At 49.9% G+C, this 15,064-nt stretch overlaps 2 protein-coding genes across 2 annotated transcripts; both read right to left on the bottom strand.

Annotated features, from left to right (window-relative positions):
- Positions 1-775: 775 nt before the first annotated feature.
- Positions 776-3,841, bottom strand: LOC119324921 (silicon efflux transporter LSI2-like). Its single transcript, XM_037598686.1, has 3 exons — positions 2,246-3,841; positions 1,769-1,958; positions 776-1,394 (listed from the first exon to the last, which is right to left on the bottom strand). The coding sequence occupies exons 1-3, from the start codon at positions 3,356-3,358 to the stop codon at positions 1,126-1,128; spliced, it is 1,572 nt and encodes a 523-aa protein (XP_037454583.1). The 5' UTR covers positions 3,359-3,841; the 3' UTR covers positions 776-1,125.
- A 2,057-nt stretch (positions 3,842-5,898) lies between these two features.
- LOC119324919 lies at positions 5,899-9,662 on the bottom strand. Its single transcript, XM_037598684.1, has 3 exons — positions 9,406-9,662; positions 9,153-9,298; positions 5,899-7,592 (listed from the first exon to the last, which is right to left on the bottom strand). The coding sequence occupies exons 2-3, from the start codon at positions 9,261-9,263 to the stop codon at positions 6,423-6,425; spliced, it is 1,281 nt and encodes a 426-aa protein (XP_037454581.1). The 5' UTR covers positions 9,264-9,298; positions 9,406-9,662; the 3' UTR covers positions 5,899-6,422.
- Positions 9,663-15,064: the final 5,402 nt, after the last annotated feature.

The raw sequence follows: 15,064 nt of genomic DNA, 5'->3' as shown, positions 1-15,064 counted from the left end.
CAGAGCTTAGTCACGAAATACCACAATGGACTGAGCCTAGAGTGCCATGGAAGGCCGTCGGAAGCAACAAAGCAATTGCTAGCTTGTTTGAACCTTATAACATTGAGTATTTCATGTATGATGAGGAGGATGGCCTGAGCGACACAACTGATGATAGTGATGGGAACGATGAAAACGACGAAGCAAAAGGCATCCATGAGGCGGATGGTGGCTTTGATGATGCAGCCAGTAATGTTGATGACGATGGTCACAGTGAAGAAGATGCTGCTCACGAAGATGAAGATGACAAATTTGAAAGTGAAGAGAGCTTTGAGTCCTCTTGGGACTCGGACGAGGACAACTTCATCGACCTACATGAAAGTTCCGAAAGCATGTCACGGGATTACAAGATCATAGGATTACACCCGCATAAGGAAGTCGTGCTACTCCACCCATGGCGCCATTACGGCATATCATATTAGGACCAGGAGAATGCAATATTTAGGCTATGAGCTCCTTAGGAACCCTTGCACGAATGCCCATGGCATCGGTGCTGCATTTCCTTACCGCCCATGCTACGTTGATGCGCTTCCGGCGACTAAACTACCGTATTCCCGTTATGGTTGGTGACCTGCCCGTAGCGTGTAACTCGATCTACAAGGAAGAACAAGCATGGTGAAGATGGACCAAGGTTGCACATGGGCTGCATTGAGCCTTTGAGGAAGGCATGTGGGGAAGAGGGGCCACATGTCAAGCTGGATGCATGCATGATCTTTTTCCACTTGGTCGGTCAACAGATTGCAATATGTACCATCCAATTCATGTTGAATATTGAACAAATATACACCTTTTACTTACTTGATTGAGATAGCAACTACTCATTTACATCTTTCTTCCTCTTCTTCTTTCTCCTCCTCTTTTTCAATATATGTAAAATGTACAACCCAAAAAGCCTCCGAGCACCACCATGAATGGCATCATCCGTGCTCGGGGGCCTCCCAGCTTTTCTTTACGGTACAAGACTTACCCCACAGGCCACAAATGACGGCCCCAACATTCACAATTTTAAAAATTTACATGCCTATATATCCATATGAATCATGTCTTCTTCTCCTGCTGTTGTATTGATAATCATGAGGACTCTGTTCAGTTGCTCTTGATGAGCAGCAGGCCGATGCCGGTGACGATGAGAGTCGCCGGGAAGCCGAACTGGAGGTGGCTGAAGAAGGAGAGGGTATACCCGAACTGCTGGGACCGACGCGCCTGCTCGCACACAATCAGGTTCGCCGCCGACCCTAGAAGGGACAGGTTGCCGGCCACCGTGCTCACCCACGCCAGGATCAGCCACGCGTTGGTCTCCGCCGCGGGGGAGATTGCCGCCGCTGAGGCCGCCACCCGTGCGCCGAGCAGCAGGACTGCAATGAAGCACAAACACAGTGCAGAGTCTGTCAGTAGCATGGTTGGTATGTTTATGGTGCATGTAATTTGGCATGTTCAGCTGGTTCTGTTGTTCTTTAGTAGAATGAATGATTGGCCGATCTGATAGAAGTTGGGACCTGACAGTCTGGCTAGCATCTAACACATTCAGAAATTATTGCACAACTGATCCAAAAATGAATCATGCCATTGTTTGGTGTCCCTGATTAATTACTACAGTCTGATTAATTACAGTTTGGAATCATCTATGAAATTTGCACAAAAATAGATAAGATTCACTCTGATTTCCATATATTATGACAAATGGCGTCGAAATGGCAGTCAGGAAATGGGAAGTGGGAGAGGAACTAACCGGTCGGGACGTTCGACGCGACATTGGAGAGGAGAAGGATCACCAGGGCGAGGATGACCACCCCGGTTGGCGTGTCGATCCGCGCATAGGGCTCCATGAACTCCCAGAAGGTGCTCGGAATGCCGGTCTTGTTGAAGCCATCCACGGTGATGAACATCCCACAGAAGAAGAGCAGCAGTGGGTAGGAGACCTGAAATTTGTTTTTCAGCAGCACCACAGTAAGCAACAATGATGTACAGTAGTTAGTAGTTCTGGTGTGGGTTTTAGTTTCAGAAAGAACAACTCCAGGAGAAATCTAATTTGGTTTAAACAGTTGTCAAATTGGATCAAATCATTTGAATTATTTCAATTTTGAAACAAAATCCTTCAAGATGGGAACTGATGAATTCATTTTGCAGACTTGTTGGTTCAGTTAAACTGTAGACAGACACCTGCTGGTTCAGTTAACTGCAGACGGACAGACAGAGAGACAGTTACCTTCTCGAGGCAGGGGCGGGCGTCCTTGAAGTCGAGGACGATGAGCGCCAGGGCGGCGGTAATGGCGCTCCAGGACATGTTGAGCCCAAGCAGCAGCGCCACGAGCATGCCGAAGGTGATGACGTACACGCAGGTCTTCCACAGCCTGTTCTTCCACTCCTCGTCCATGGCCGCCTCCTTCTCCTCCGTCGAGTTGAAGCAGGAGTACTCATCCTCCTCCTTGGTCGTCACTCTTGCGGCGGAGCCACGCCTCTGGTGGATCCCGACGCCGCCGGGCGCCGCCTTGGCGACGTCGCCGTTGGGCTTGACCGGCTCACATGAGCAGTGCGCGTCGCAGCCGGCTGCTTCGGGAAGAACAGAGCCGTCGGGGAGGCGGCCGCGCCGCGGGTGCGACATGGTGGCCGGCGAGAAGCGGTGGGAGGTGACGTCGTCCTCATCGACGACCTCGGCGGGGAGCGCGTCGTGGGACACGTCGACGCACTTCTCGTCGGACAGCTCCCGCCAGTAGAGACAGAGCAGGATGGCGGCGTTGACGACGACGCCGACGAGGGTGGCGGGCAGGATGCCGAAGACGAAGTCACCGAAGGAGATGCCGCTCTGCACGGCGATGACGAGGTTCTGCGGGTTGCCGATGGGGGTGGCCGCGGAGCCGATATTCGCCGAGGAGGCGAGCGCGAGGAGGAAGGGCTTGGGCGGGAGGTTGTTCTGGCGGGCGATCTTGAGGATGAACTCGGTGAGCACGACGCAGCAGGTGTCGTTGGTGAAGAGCGCCGACGCGAGCGCGGAGACGGCGCAGGTGCGGAGGAGCAGGTCCTTGCCGCCCTGGCTCCGCCAGGAGAGCGCGCGTCCCAGGTGGCGGAACATGTCGGCGCGCTCGAGGTAGACGCTGACGACCATGGTGCCGAAGAGGAGGCCGAGGATGGGCAGGTCGACGGCGGCGTAGGCCTCGTCGGCGGTGATGACGTTGAGGAGCACCATGAGCATGGCCCCCAGCAGCGACCCCGCCGTGCGGCCGATGGGCAGGAAGGGCACCGCCGGGAACACGGCCAGCACCCAGAAGATGCCGAACGCCGCCGTCCCCAGCGCCACCTTGACCGCCGGCTCCATCGCCATTGCCCCCCAAGATCCAATTTCTACACTAGTGAATCTGCAAGAATCTCCTCTCGTCGTTCGAGATTCGATCCAAGAAGAGCGAGCGACCTAACTAACGAATCCTCCACCTAGAAAGAAAGAAATCTGCAATCTGTGGCCTAGCAAGCTACGAACAGGAGCTAAGATCTGCAACCACCGGCTCGCAAGAACAGAGCTGGACAAGAAGCGGAGCGAGCTCCAACCAACTAATGGTGGGGGCGCAAGCGGCGATAATCATGCACGCACCAACAGCACGTACGTACCAATCTCAGCTAGAAGCCACCAGCCTCATCAGCTAGAAGCCTCCATCTCCATGGATGGATCCTCCCCAAGAACACGAGTGAGGAGGAGGAGGGGGGAGCTGGTCTGCTCGTGGAGCTCGTGGAGAAACTAGTCGCCACTAGGTGAACAAGTTAACAATGGAACACTTGGCAAGGAGGCATTGACCACTTGGCGAGCTCCACATGGCCTCCTAGTAGATTGCCCGCCATGGATATTATTTCCCTGCCGCTCTCCCCACCAGTCGATGCGACGGACAGGGAGATGTCTGCAACCAAATGAGGAAAATATTTTCTGTATTTCCAGAAACAGAGAAATAATATCTTCACATGCGGAGCTGGACCAACTCTGCTCCGGTGCTCTCACCGCATCCTCACATGCATGGCCATGATTAATGGTGATGGATGCTGTTGAGAATTTGCCATGGAGGTGGACCGGCCTTGGATTTTTGTGGCGCCGGGAATAAGATACATTTTTTTGCATCACTCTTTCTGTTCTTGTTTCCCTCCTTAAACTAGGATTACCACTGGGCTTTGATTTCGGCTGGGCAATGGTGCATGACAAGGAGAGGTGAAAAGTTATAGTACTGGCACAAAAAGACTTGTTCTTGACTTGGTGGTAGAGAATGATTAGGGTGGTAATTAGTGAGGTCACTTTCACCTTCGGCTGGCACAAAATTGACAGGTTGATTAGCCACAGAAGTAACTGTCTTGGATATTATTCTCTTTTTTTGAAGGGGTCTTGGATTCTATTCTATTACCAGAGAGGTAACTGTCATCCTTGGATACCATTCTATTACCAGAGAGGTAACATTTGGTATCACTACTAGTCTCCTACTAATGTAGGCCTCACAATGATTAACCGGCGAAAATCGCGAGAACACCGTCGGGCCCTGAGACGGCGATGGCGATGGAGATGGAGATGGAGGTGTGCACGCGTTCACCGGGGGTGGCGCGACGGCGAAGGGAGAGGGGGGGAGCTGAATTAGATTATTGATTGCTGATGTGGAGGGTGGTGGGATGGGATTTGGGTTGGTTTGGTTATGTTTGGTGCCGGATCAACGTTATCCGTCACTTGTCTGAACCCTCAGCCATGCACACCCCCCATGTTCCTGTCCTTAATTAATTGATCATCACCACCTTAAAACTAATAATGTCCTGTTGCTTCTCCTTAAACTTACCTTATTGATGATCATGGAGAGGGAGGGGAACAGTTCTAATGATATTTCCTGCTTCCTGCTGCGCCGGCTCGCTTTCGACGGGATGTGGATTGGTCGAGATGCTGACCTATTGGGCCCACCAGGAAGAAGAAGAGGAGAAAAATATCACCACATGATTGATGTCTCACAATGAAGCTTGGTGCCACCTAATGCACTCCTGTTGCCACCTGGCCGGCCTACACTAATCAATCCTACAAGCTCACCTCCACATTTTATTTTATTTTTGGGGTTAGGACCCAAGATTGACACGATCATCAAAAATTGTCCCCCGTGTTAGTACGACGGGACGAGATGAGAACCGAACTCGTTGTCGTCCGCATATTATTGTTGTTGTTGTTGTTGCTGCCGCCGCCGTTGTTGTTTGCTTCTCCAAAGACATACATTTCTCTCTCTCTCTCTCTCTCCTTTTAACTGGTTGAGACTGACTCTGTGGTGTAATGGCACCCCTTGACGATTCTTGGGGGTCATGATATTTGGTTATTACTCCCTCTGTAAACTAATATAAGAGTGTTTAGATCACTACTTTAGTATTCTAAACACTCTTATATTAGTTTACGGAGGGAGTACTAGTGTACCATTACTGCCGTTTCGTGATCTCCTTGTGATATCTCTGGTGGTTCATCTCATGCGTCAGACAGTAGTAGCTTCCGGCTAGAGATTTGCAGACTTCTCCAAGAGGGGGAAGGCCCCCTTTCAGGATCTCTCTTTTTCTTTCTGTCATTTTGGTCTTATTCAGGTTCTTGCAAACTGAAGCAGAACAACATATATATCACCCCAGAAAAGTTAAATTGAAGAGCCGAATTGCTGCGCACCGTCACAAAAATATCAACATTGGCGCCATTGCCGACCTCTGTGCACTCCTTCGATGGTGCCAGGCAAAATATTGGCATCAGAAACATGGTTCAACCAAGGCACAGCCTGGATGATAACATGATCCTTCTTGTAATTTCTATGTTATCACCAACAGGAACAGAAGATTCATGCGATGAACATCAGACTAGTGCTTTCTGATGCCTATCCCCAATCAATCAAACGGCAGAATAGTAATTCCTCATGTGAGATGAGCATCAGGGTACAATATGGCTCCATCTGACGATGCTGCTGAGACGAAACAGTTCTACAATTCTGGCTAGGTTTATTATGTACATACATAAACAGCATCATCAGTCCAACAGCAGCAGCAAGCGAGTTAAAAGAGGATTACAACACACGCTACGACGGTAAAAGTATTTGCGTCTTGGTTTTATAACGACGACGACGACGACAATAACAACAACATCAACAACAACACATGGGGGGAGGGTTCCAGGATCTGCATGCATCACCACCTTTGGTCTCTTTATATGAATGATGATTAGCTGGACACTGAATTACTTACCACTATATCTAACCTTTTAACTTGCCACTACAACCTGAATGTTTGCATAGGTTTTGGCGTCTCCTGCAGTTTTAAGATGGCGCCTGGGGAACGGGGCAACTGTTGCAGGAGCAAAAGAAGCAAAAAGAAACTTGTATCTTCCTGTTGTAAGGTTATGGTCAGTGCGGCGGTTAGCTGACCCCTGGCTGCGCCACTGGACGGAAGGACCAGCTCTTCCTTGGCTCAGTTGTGATCGCGGCCACCTTCTCGTTGGCCCACCAGTCGGACCCGAGCGCGCCTGTCTCCTCCACATGAGGGGCGTCGACGTTGCTGAACTTGAACTCTTTGGCCAGACGGAGGGACAGGGAGCGCCGTGCTTTCTCAGGCAGGTCATGGTATGTTTCATCAACGTACAGCCCTGCCCTTGTTTCATTGGACTCTCTGGAGTGATCCCCAGTATTGCTGGATGGAAGGTGGAAAGATGATGCAGCAGATTCTCCAGCGGTCTTCTTCTCCAGGCAGCGGGCGACATCCTCTACTGTCAGCTCGAATGAGACCCGGTGATCCATAGCATGATCATTGTTTTGAAGTCTTGCAGAGAAGTCCACGACCGGTACAGCTGCTGTAATGTGGCCATCCAAAAGGGAGCCGCCATTCCTCATATGGCGAGGTATCAACTTCTGTGTAGCAATGCCCTCGCCATCCAGGATCTTTGGGGGCTCACGAACTGGGAAGGAGGGGAAAGTGCTGTGTGAGGAAGTCTGCAGCTCAGGGTCAGGGAATGGGGAGCAGGTGCCAGAACAAGCAGAGCTTGGAGATATGAGACGCCCTATTGGGCTCTCAGGGTACATATGGTATGAGTGGAGTTCACCCCTTTCCCCATTCTTGCTGCTGTTGAGTGAAGTCAGAAGCTTTGCATATGGCACCTCAGGCGAGGAAGGGGTTGTCAGATGAACAGACTCTGGTGGGGGAGTGAAAGGAGCTGTTGAAGGTTCAGTTGTGAAGGCTGAGAAGATTGGAGGGGAGACTACCTGTGTCTCATGTGCATATGGCCCAATAGCAAAGATGGATGGAGGACCTGTGGGTGACGGAGAGTTTGGCGAGCGAGGCGAAAAAGATGGAGGGCCCATTGGTGATTGTATAATAGATGCAGATCCTGATTGGAGGAAAGAGGCGGGCGATGATGGAGGTGCAACAAAGGGGAAGACCTGGGGAGGTGGATGATTTGGAATTTCTGGTGCCGGCGCATCTATCCTCTGAGATGCAGATTCTGGGACAAGGACCGCATGGCTGATGCGCCGGTCATTCTTTTGAGCTCCAAAGCAGAAGTATGCGCTCAACCAATCAGTCCATTTCCTTCTCTGCAAATGAACAACACTGCTCATTAGTACAGAAACAAAGAGTTGCCACTATGCAGTCTTTAAACAAAGGATATAGCATGTGACAGCATAAAATGTTCATAAATAAACAAGGCACCTTAATAAAGTATGAATTGAAGAGTTCAATGCCTATGTATAATCAGGATCATGTGCACTTTTCTCAGACATATACATTTACTAAATTGTCTCCCTTAGCTCCTCAGTATAACCAACAACATGTAACTTCTCTAAGAAAACAGAAGACGATATACGAGCCATGCTACACAATTACTGCAGTCATGAGTGTGATGAAAGATAGAGAAGTGAAACATCATGCTGCTTAGCCTGAAACTAACCGAAAAAATAGTACAAGTAAATCATACAAGTCACTCAAAATTACAACAGATAGCTCAGCCGGATGGAGTTGTAAACAAGGGAGAAACCATAATTCCAGCCACAACTGTAACTATAGATACCACATACTTGTTTTCTTCTATTTAGTTAGCCCTCACTTACAGTCACAGGGTTGAAATCATAGCTCCACTACAAAGGGATCTCACATCAGCAAGTGCCGGCTGCTATTGTAATAAGACGGACACTAGGAATACTCATTTGTTTCATGTGGTCCAAGCTAAAAGTACTGGAGAGTAGCAATCATAGGTGCACCACATTACCTTAATTTTTCATGAACAGACAAAACTGTGACTAACTAACATAACAGGACGAATGCCTAAACAGCAGGCCATGCATTAAAAAAGGGAGTAACTAACGCCAGGGATTAAAAACCGAAATAATAGCTGGTGGCATATCGCCAGCTAGGAGAGAATATTTTTGTCCCATCTGGTCCTCTCAAGAATTCAAACTGACCGTTTCAGCTATGGCCTTAATTCCATGCAAGTATTCAGTGCTGATAGTATGTTTCATCTGGCGCCAAAGGTGGCACACAGTAAAATAATCTTCTGAAGAAAAAACTTTTATTACAACTCCCAAAAAGAATACAGGGCAGGTGCAAAACTTGATTTCCTATCAGTTTAGCCAACCACAAAAGTCCTGAGACTTCCACCACGTATTGTTAAACGATGTTACCAAAGATTACAGGTCAAATTAGTGAAGAAAAGGCAAGCAAACCTCCAGAACATGTACCTATTACACAGCAACCAGGTACTACCAGGCACCACATGGAGTCATGGAGTCAGTAATCTGTAACATGTGTTTCCCATTTGAACTTTAATAGTTGTACAGAATGTGTATCTATTACGCAGCAAGCAGGTACCCGGCATGCACATGTGAGTTGGCGACCATGTAATATCATGACGAGATGCATCAATCATGCCGAGCTCTCGTCATGCCACAAATCAGATGGCACAAAGTAGCAGTCGACTATGTGAGGTACCCAAACCAGCGATTCCAATTCAAAAACAGAGACAGACGATGCAGCTACTAAGCAACCGCGGACTCTAGCGCAACAGCATAATGATCAGAGCAAGCTCGCTAAACGACCCAGCCAGTAGCAACATGTAGGATAACAAAAAGTCACACAGAGGACAAGACTGAAGCACGAACCGGCTCCACGGTGGGCTGCCTGCGGCTCCCGGCGGTGACAATGGCCGCGGCCGCCGCGTTGACGGTGTCGACGCTGTTGTGCACGGGCCTCATCTCGCTCCCACGCTCCATCGCCGAAGAAACGGGATCGATCGGCGGCCGACGAGCTGGATGGACGGGCAGGGAGAGCAGCGAAGATTCGCATCAGAGACCAGAGCAAAATCAGAAGCAAGAGCAGAGTAAGAAGAGTCCAGGCAAGGACAGGGATCCTCACCGCCGAAGCAGACGGCCCCGGAGCAGCGGATCGGGCGGATCTCCCCTCCGCCCCCGAGCGGCGCGGGGGAACGCCTCCCCGACCAGAAGAGCGAGCGGCCGCCCCTCCTCGCTCCCGCCTCCCGGGATCAGGCGGCGAGCTGCGGCGGCGGCATGGACCGGCGGGATCGGGGCGGGGGAGCCCTGGGCGGCGCCGGATCCGAGCGCGGCGGCGACGGCGAGGAGGAGGAGGAGGGGGTTGGGGACTGGAGGGGACTCGACTCGCCTATGATGATTACTGAATGGAACTAATTGAATTTTTTTAGAGTGGGGGATTCTTATACCGCTGCCCGAGTCAAACACGCCATTAGCCCTCCGCCCGCGGAATTACCATCCTGCCCCTGCCTGCTTTACTTCTCTCTGTTCTCCTAAAAAAAGGAAGGATTTCATGCCCTGCCAAAAGCTCATTTTGAAAGGGCATTGAAAAACTTCTATCTATACCAGTCATCAAATCATGCCAATCCAACGATCCAGATTGTTCTAGCGTTAAATGATTAATGTATTTAGCATGTAGTTAATATCGTTCGTAATGGTAATATATATAGTCGCTACACATGCAATTGACGCGAAACTAATATCCTGCCTAATACAATGTGCAGTTGATAGCCTACCAAATATCAGCGTGTATTGCAGGCACGCAATTACTAGCTGTGTCAAATTGCTTGAAAATGCTCGTGAAATGTGGAGGTGACGGATCCTGGACGAGCAACGAAATAATGATCATGCTGATGGTTCCGCCGCAGGTTCATTTTTCTGGTGTGTTATAGATGATGCACATCGACTTTTGTAGTGAGTTGTACACGCATGACCTGATTATTTTGAAGTTTGTTACGCATGTTACGTGGTTACTCGGTGGTCTGTTACACGTGTTGCATTGTGCCGCATGTTTTCGTGGTCCTTTGTACACGATGTGTTGTTGCTCTCGTAGCCTATTACACATGCCGCGGTTACTTCTATAGTATGGTGTACATGTTGCACGGTTGCTGGTGTGGCCCGTTGCACAGGCCGCACGGTTATTTTTTAGTCCATTATACGTACTACATTGTTTGTTATCTTTGTAGTAAGAAACATTTTATCCACACATACAGTATGCTACGGAGGATATGTGTGCACTCTCTTTTCCATCGAGTTTAGATAGCTTTACGCGTGCGACATGGTGCGTGTGTCCTTTTTTTAAGTTCATATCCGCCAAGTCGAAAAACTTATGTTGATACTATTCACTCCGTCTCGATTACTTGTCACAGAAATAAATAAAAACGAATGTATCTAAAACTAAAAGTACGTCTAAAGGCATCCGATTTCCATGACAAGTAACTCTGAACAAAGGGGGTAAGAAAAGTAAGTTTTATGTTCTTTTCACTCCGCCAAATCATGTGCGTGCGGTGAGGCAGAGGATTGCAGAGCCAGCCAGCAATCATGGCCGCACAAACCCGCACATCCACGTCGCCGTCAGGCCTCTCCTTGGCCCCGCCCGTCGGCGGCACGGGTACGCCGAGCCCGCGGTGGCCGGCGTCGGACCAGAGGGAGAGGCCGCCCCGCCGCGCGCCCCTCGTGCGGCCCCCCGGTGAAAAAGGCGCCTTTCTTTCTTTTTCCCTTTCTCACCGTTTTCCGTCTCCGCTAGTCCGTTGGCGGCTTTTCGCGCGAATCTTCCCTAGCCGCTTTTGTTTGTGTATTTTATATTTTAATTAAGTAATTACGTGTTGCCGCTCCGTACGCGTACGCAAGGGAATAAACTAGCGGTGGGGGTAGTGTGGTTCGGTCACCCACTGGCGCCGGAGAGGACAGCGTGGCCCTGCGCTGCACACGTGCACACCTTCCCCTCTTCATTTTTTTTCCTCGTTAGGTTATTACAAGAAAAAATAATCCTCTCTTGCATCATTGCATGCATGGCCATTGTTCTCTTCTTCTTCTTCTTCTTCTAATTGCATTGCTAGTGGGCATAATCCAGGCTTATTATTATATTTAAGAAATCATTCGGTCACAGCTTAGCATCTCTCCTGGATGACCAGGCTCCAGCAGGCAAACTGCTAGGGCTGGCTAGCTAGCCATGCCCGAAAGGAAGAGCAATACAAAAACAAAAAAGCAACACAGCAGCAACACTATATTGCGGTTGCGGCCGAGCGTTGTTTAGTTGGAGCTGACCTGATATGAATGAATGAATGAATCAAGGTATTTTAAAGCGGCTAGCCTGCAGGCAGACCTGGAAGCATCATGCATGCATCGTCCGCGAGCAGACACATACTCCCTCCATTCCAAAATACTGTAGTTGATTTAGATTTATCTATATACGGATGTGTCTAACACTAAAACGTGTTTAGATATATCCGTATCTAGACAAATCTGAGTCGACTAATTCGGAACGGGGGGAGTACGTGCGTGTGTACGTACGTGTTTTGTCTGATGATTAGGATGAGATGCGTACACGGGCTCTATTTCCATGCATGACTACAACACCTGTGTAGTCACTAGGGCGAGGAACATGCTCGCTCTTGTGGAACTGCCATAGCTCATACAGGAAGGTATTCAACCAATTCCGACTCATATACGGCTGGCGTATCCATTACATATAAATATACGTACACGTTGAGTTATATACACGTGGTACAACTCCCCTCGAGTCCATGTCCATTGTCCAGCATATGTGAATTTGTGTTAGCATTATTCAGCATGGAAGTCTGGATGTTTTTAGATGTTAGCCAGTTTGTCAGTCTGCCGGATGTTTTGTGCAAATCTAATACTCCTAGTTGCTTCCAAAACATTACAATATATCACAATTAATCTGAATACAGTAACCTGGTAAATGAAACGATGGCATGATTCAGTTTGGATGTCTGAATGCATTAGATGACGTCGGTCCCAAAAAATTTCAGAGAGGCCAATCACCCATTCTGCTAAAGAAGAGAACCGTACTGAACATTCCAAATCCCCTGCACCACAAACTGGCAGACTCTGCATTTGTGTTTGTGCTTCGTTGCAGTCCTGCTGCTCGGCACACGGGTGGCAGCCTCGGCGGGTGCTGATCTCCCCAGTGTCCTTAGAGACCAACGAGTGGCTGATCCTGGCGTGGGTTAGCACGGTGGCTGGCAACCTGTCCCTGCTGCAGTCGACGGCGAACCTGATTGTGTGCGAGCAGGCGCGCCGATCCTAGCAGTTCGGCTACACCCTCTCCTTTTTCAGCCACTTCCAGTTCGGCTTCCCGGCGATGCTTATCGTCACCAGCATCGGCCTGCTGCTCATCAAGAGCAACTGGCCAAGAGAGATACTGATGATGATCATCAAGAGAAACATGTACAATCTGGAGTAGGTGCTATCACAATCAAGAAAGTGAAAAAGCGGTGTATATTTGTTCAGTATTAGTAATGAATTGGATGGTACATATTGCAATCTGTTGACCGACCAAGTGGGCTCTGTCCCCACATGCCATCCTCGAAGGCCCAATGCAGCCCATGTGCAACCTTGGTCCATCTTCATCATGCATGTTCTTCCTTGTAGATCGAGTTACACGCTATGAGGCAGGTCACCAACCATAATGGGAATACGGTAGTTTAGTCGCCGGAAGCGCATCAACATAGCATGGGCGGTAAGGGAACGCAGCACCGATGCCATGGGCATTCGAGCAAGGGTTCCTAAGGAGCTCATAGCCTAAATATTGCATTCTCGTGGTCCTAATATGATATGCTGTAACGGCGCCATGGGTTTGGAGGAGCACGACTTCCTTATGCGGGTGTAATCCTATGATCTTGTAATCCCGTGACATGCTTTCTGAACTTTCATGTAGGTCGATGAAGTTGTCCGAGTCCGAGTCCCAAGAGGACTCGAAGCTCTCTTCACTTTCAAATCTGTCATCTTCATCCTCGTGAGCAGCATCTTCTTCACTGTGACCATCATCATCAACATTATTGGTTGTACCATCGAAACCACCATCCGCCTCATGGATGTCTTTTGCTTCGTCGTTTTCATCGTTCCCATCACGATCATCAGTTGTGTCGCTCTGGCCATCCTCCTCATCATACATGAAATCCTCAATGTTATAAGGTTCAAACAGGCTAGCAGTTGCTTTGTTGTTTTCGACGGTCTTCCATGGCACTGTAGGCTCAGTCCATTGTGGTATTTCGTGACTAAGCTCTGCCTGGTGTGCTAGCATCCACTCAACCTGGCCATCATCTGATGTTATCAGTGTCCATACCTTGAGTTGGATTTTGTCGTGTGCCACATAGTGAACCCCTCTCTCGTAACTCGCTACGACAGAGCTCTCGAGCAACTTTGACCAACTTGTGTGTTCATCAATATAAGTTATACCTGGTAATTGGGCCATGTTGTACACACCCTCCAAGTTGCGCAGGATCAAAAGGATGTGGTTCCAGCAATGTACGTAGAGCGACCCCTGCCAGTACTCGGCCGACTTCCATATTTTCACGTGACTAGGGTGTGGCGTGATCACCATGTCATAGAGTTTCCTAGGGGCGTAATGCCCCGGCACAAACTCCCGGTTCACCCATTGATTGGTCTGTGACGAGAACACCAATATAGAGATCACATCTGACGGTGGTGTTGTATTAAAATCTCTTGCAGAATCAAGATGATATGTGATGTCTATCTCCTCTTGGCCTTCTTCAGCTAGGTTCTCTTCTTCAAACAATATAGGCAAGTGCAGCTGCTCCAAATTAACGTCGGCCCAAGTTTGTGGCTGGGTTTTTTCATCTGGTAGGATCTTTCCCTTTGGAAGGAGGAAAACCTCATGGTGCCGCGACACGGCCGGGTCAAAGGCAAGGAACATGCCCTCGACAAATAGCCACGTCTCCTTCTCTGGCAATGGCAGCAGGCTAGCGATTCGCACAGTGGCCGGGTTGCACACATAAAGATGATGTCGTAACCTGTTCTTGAGGAGAAGGAGGCCGTTGCAACAGTGGATCACGGATAAGGTGTCGTGCCGAAAGAGAGGATGCCGGAAGATAGGCCCGTCGTAAGCTCCAAGTAGTTGTTCTGAACGCGCGGGTGCGGACGGGGCGAAGAAGGAGGATTTATTGGCGCATCCGTAGTTGCTGGTGAAGATGCCGGGGAACGGCCCCCGGGGGAAGAAGTGCGGGAGGAGGAGCCTGTGGGCGTCGACAATGGCGCACCACGTGCGGCAAACGCGCCGGGACTCGGCGAGCGGGCGGCAGGGGAGACGGCGGAGGATGTCGAGGAGCACATCATAAGGGAAGCAGATGCCGTTGCCATCGGTCCCGTCCATCTGGTCGGCGGCCGGGCGGGCGTTAACGTTGTTCGACTCGCAGAGGGCGTTGATCGATGGAGAGCGACGAAGGCGAGGGCGATCGATGAAGTTTCATAAATAGTAGTACTCGGTGTACACAGAGAGTCTCTCCGTAGTCAATTCTAGCACTGGTGGAAAAAAGGCCTTTGGTCGCGGTTCGCAACTGCCATTAGTCGCGGTTGCGCAACCGCGACCAAATAAGCGCGACTAAAGCCCCCCACCTTTAGTCGCGGCTCCTTAAGAACCGCGACTAAAGGCCCGTCCACGTGGGCGCCAGGCGGCCGTCGGGGCGGAGGACCTTTAGTCGCGGTTCTTCTGGCCAACCGCGACTAAAGGCCGCCACAGGTTTAGGGTTTTAGCCCCCCCC

This window comes from Triticum dicoccoides, chromosome 6B (genome assembly GCF_002162155.2).
Source record: "Triticum dicoccoides isolate Atlit2015 ecotype Zavitan chromosome 6B, WEW_v2.0, whole genome shotgun sequence".
NCBI classification, from domain to species: domain Eukaryota; kingdom Viridiplantae; phylum Streptophyta; class Magnoliopsida; order Poales; family Poaceae; genus Triticum; species Triticum dicoccoides.
The sequence above is the reverse complement of the archived record's forward strand: the minus strand, read 5'-3'. Positions and strand labels throughout refer to the sequence as shown.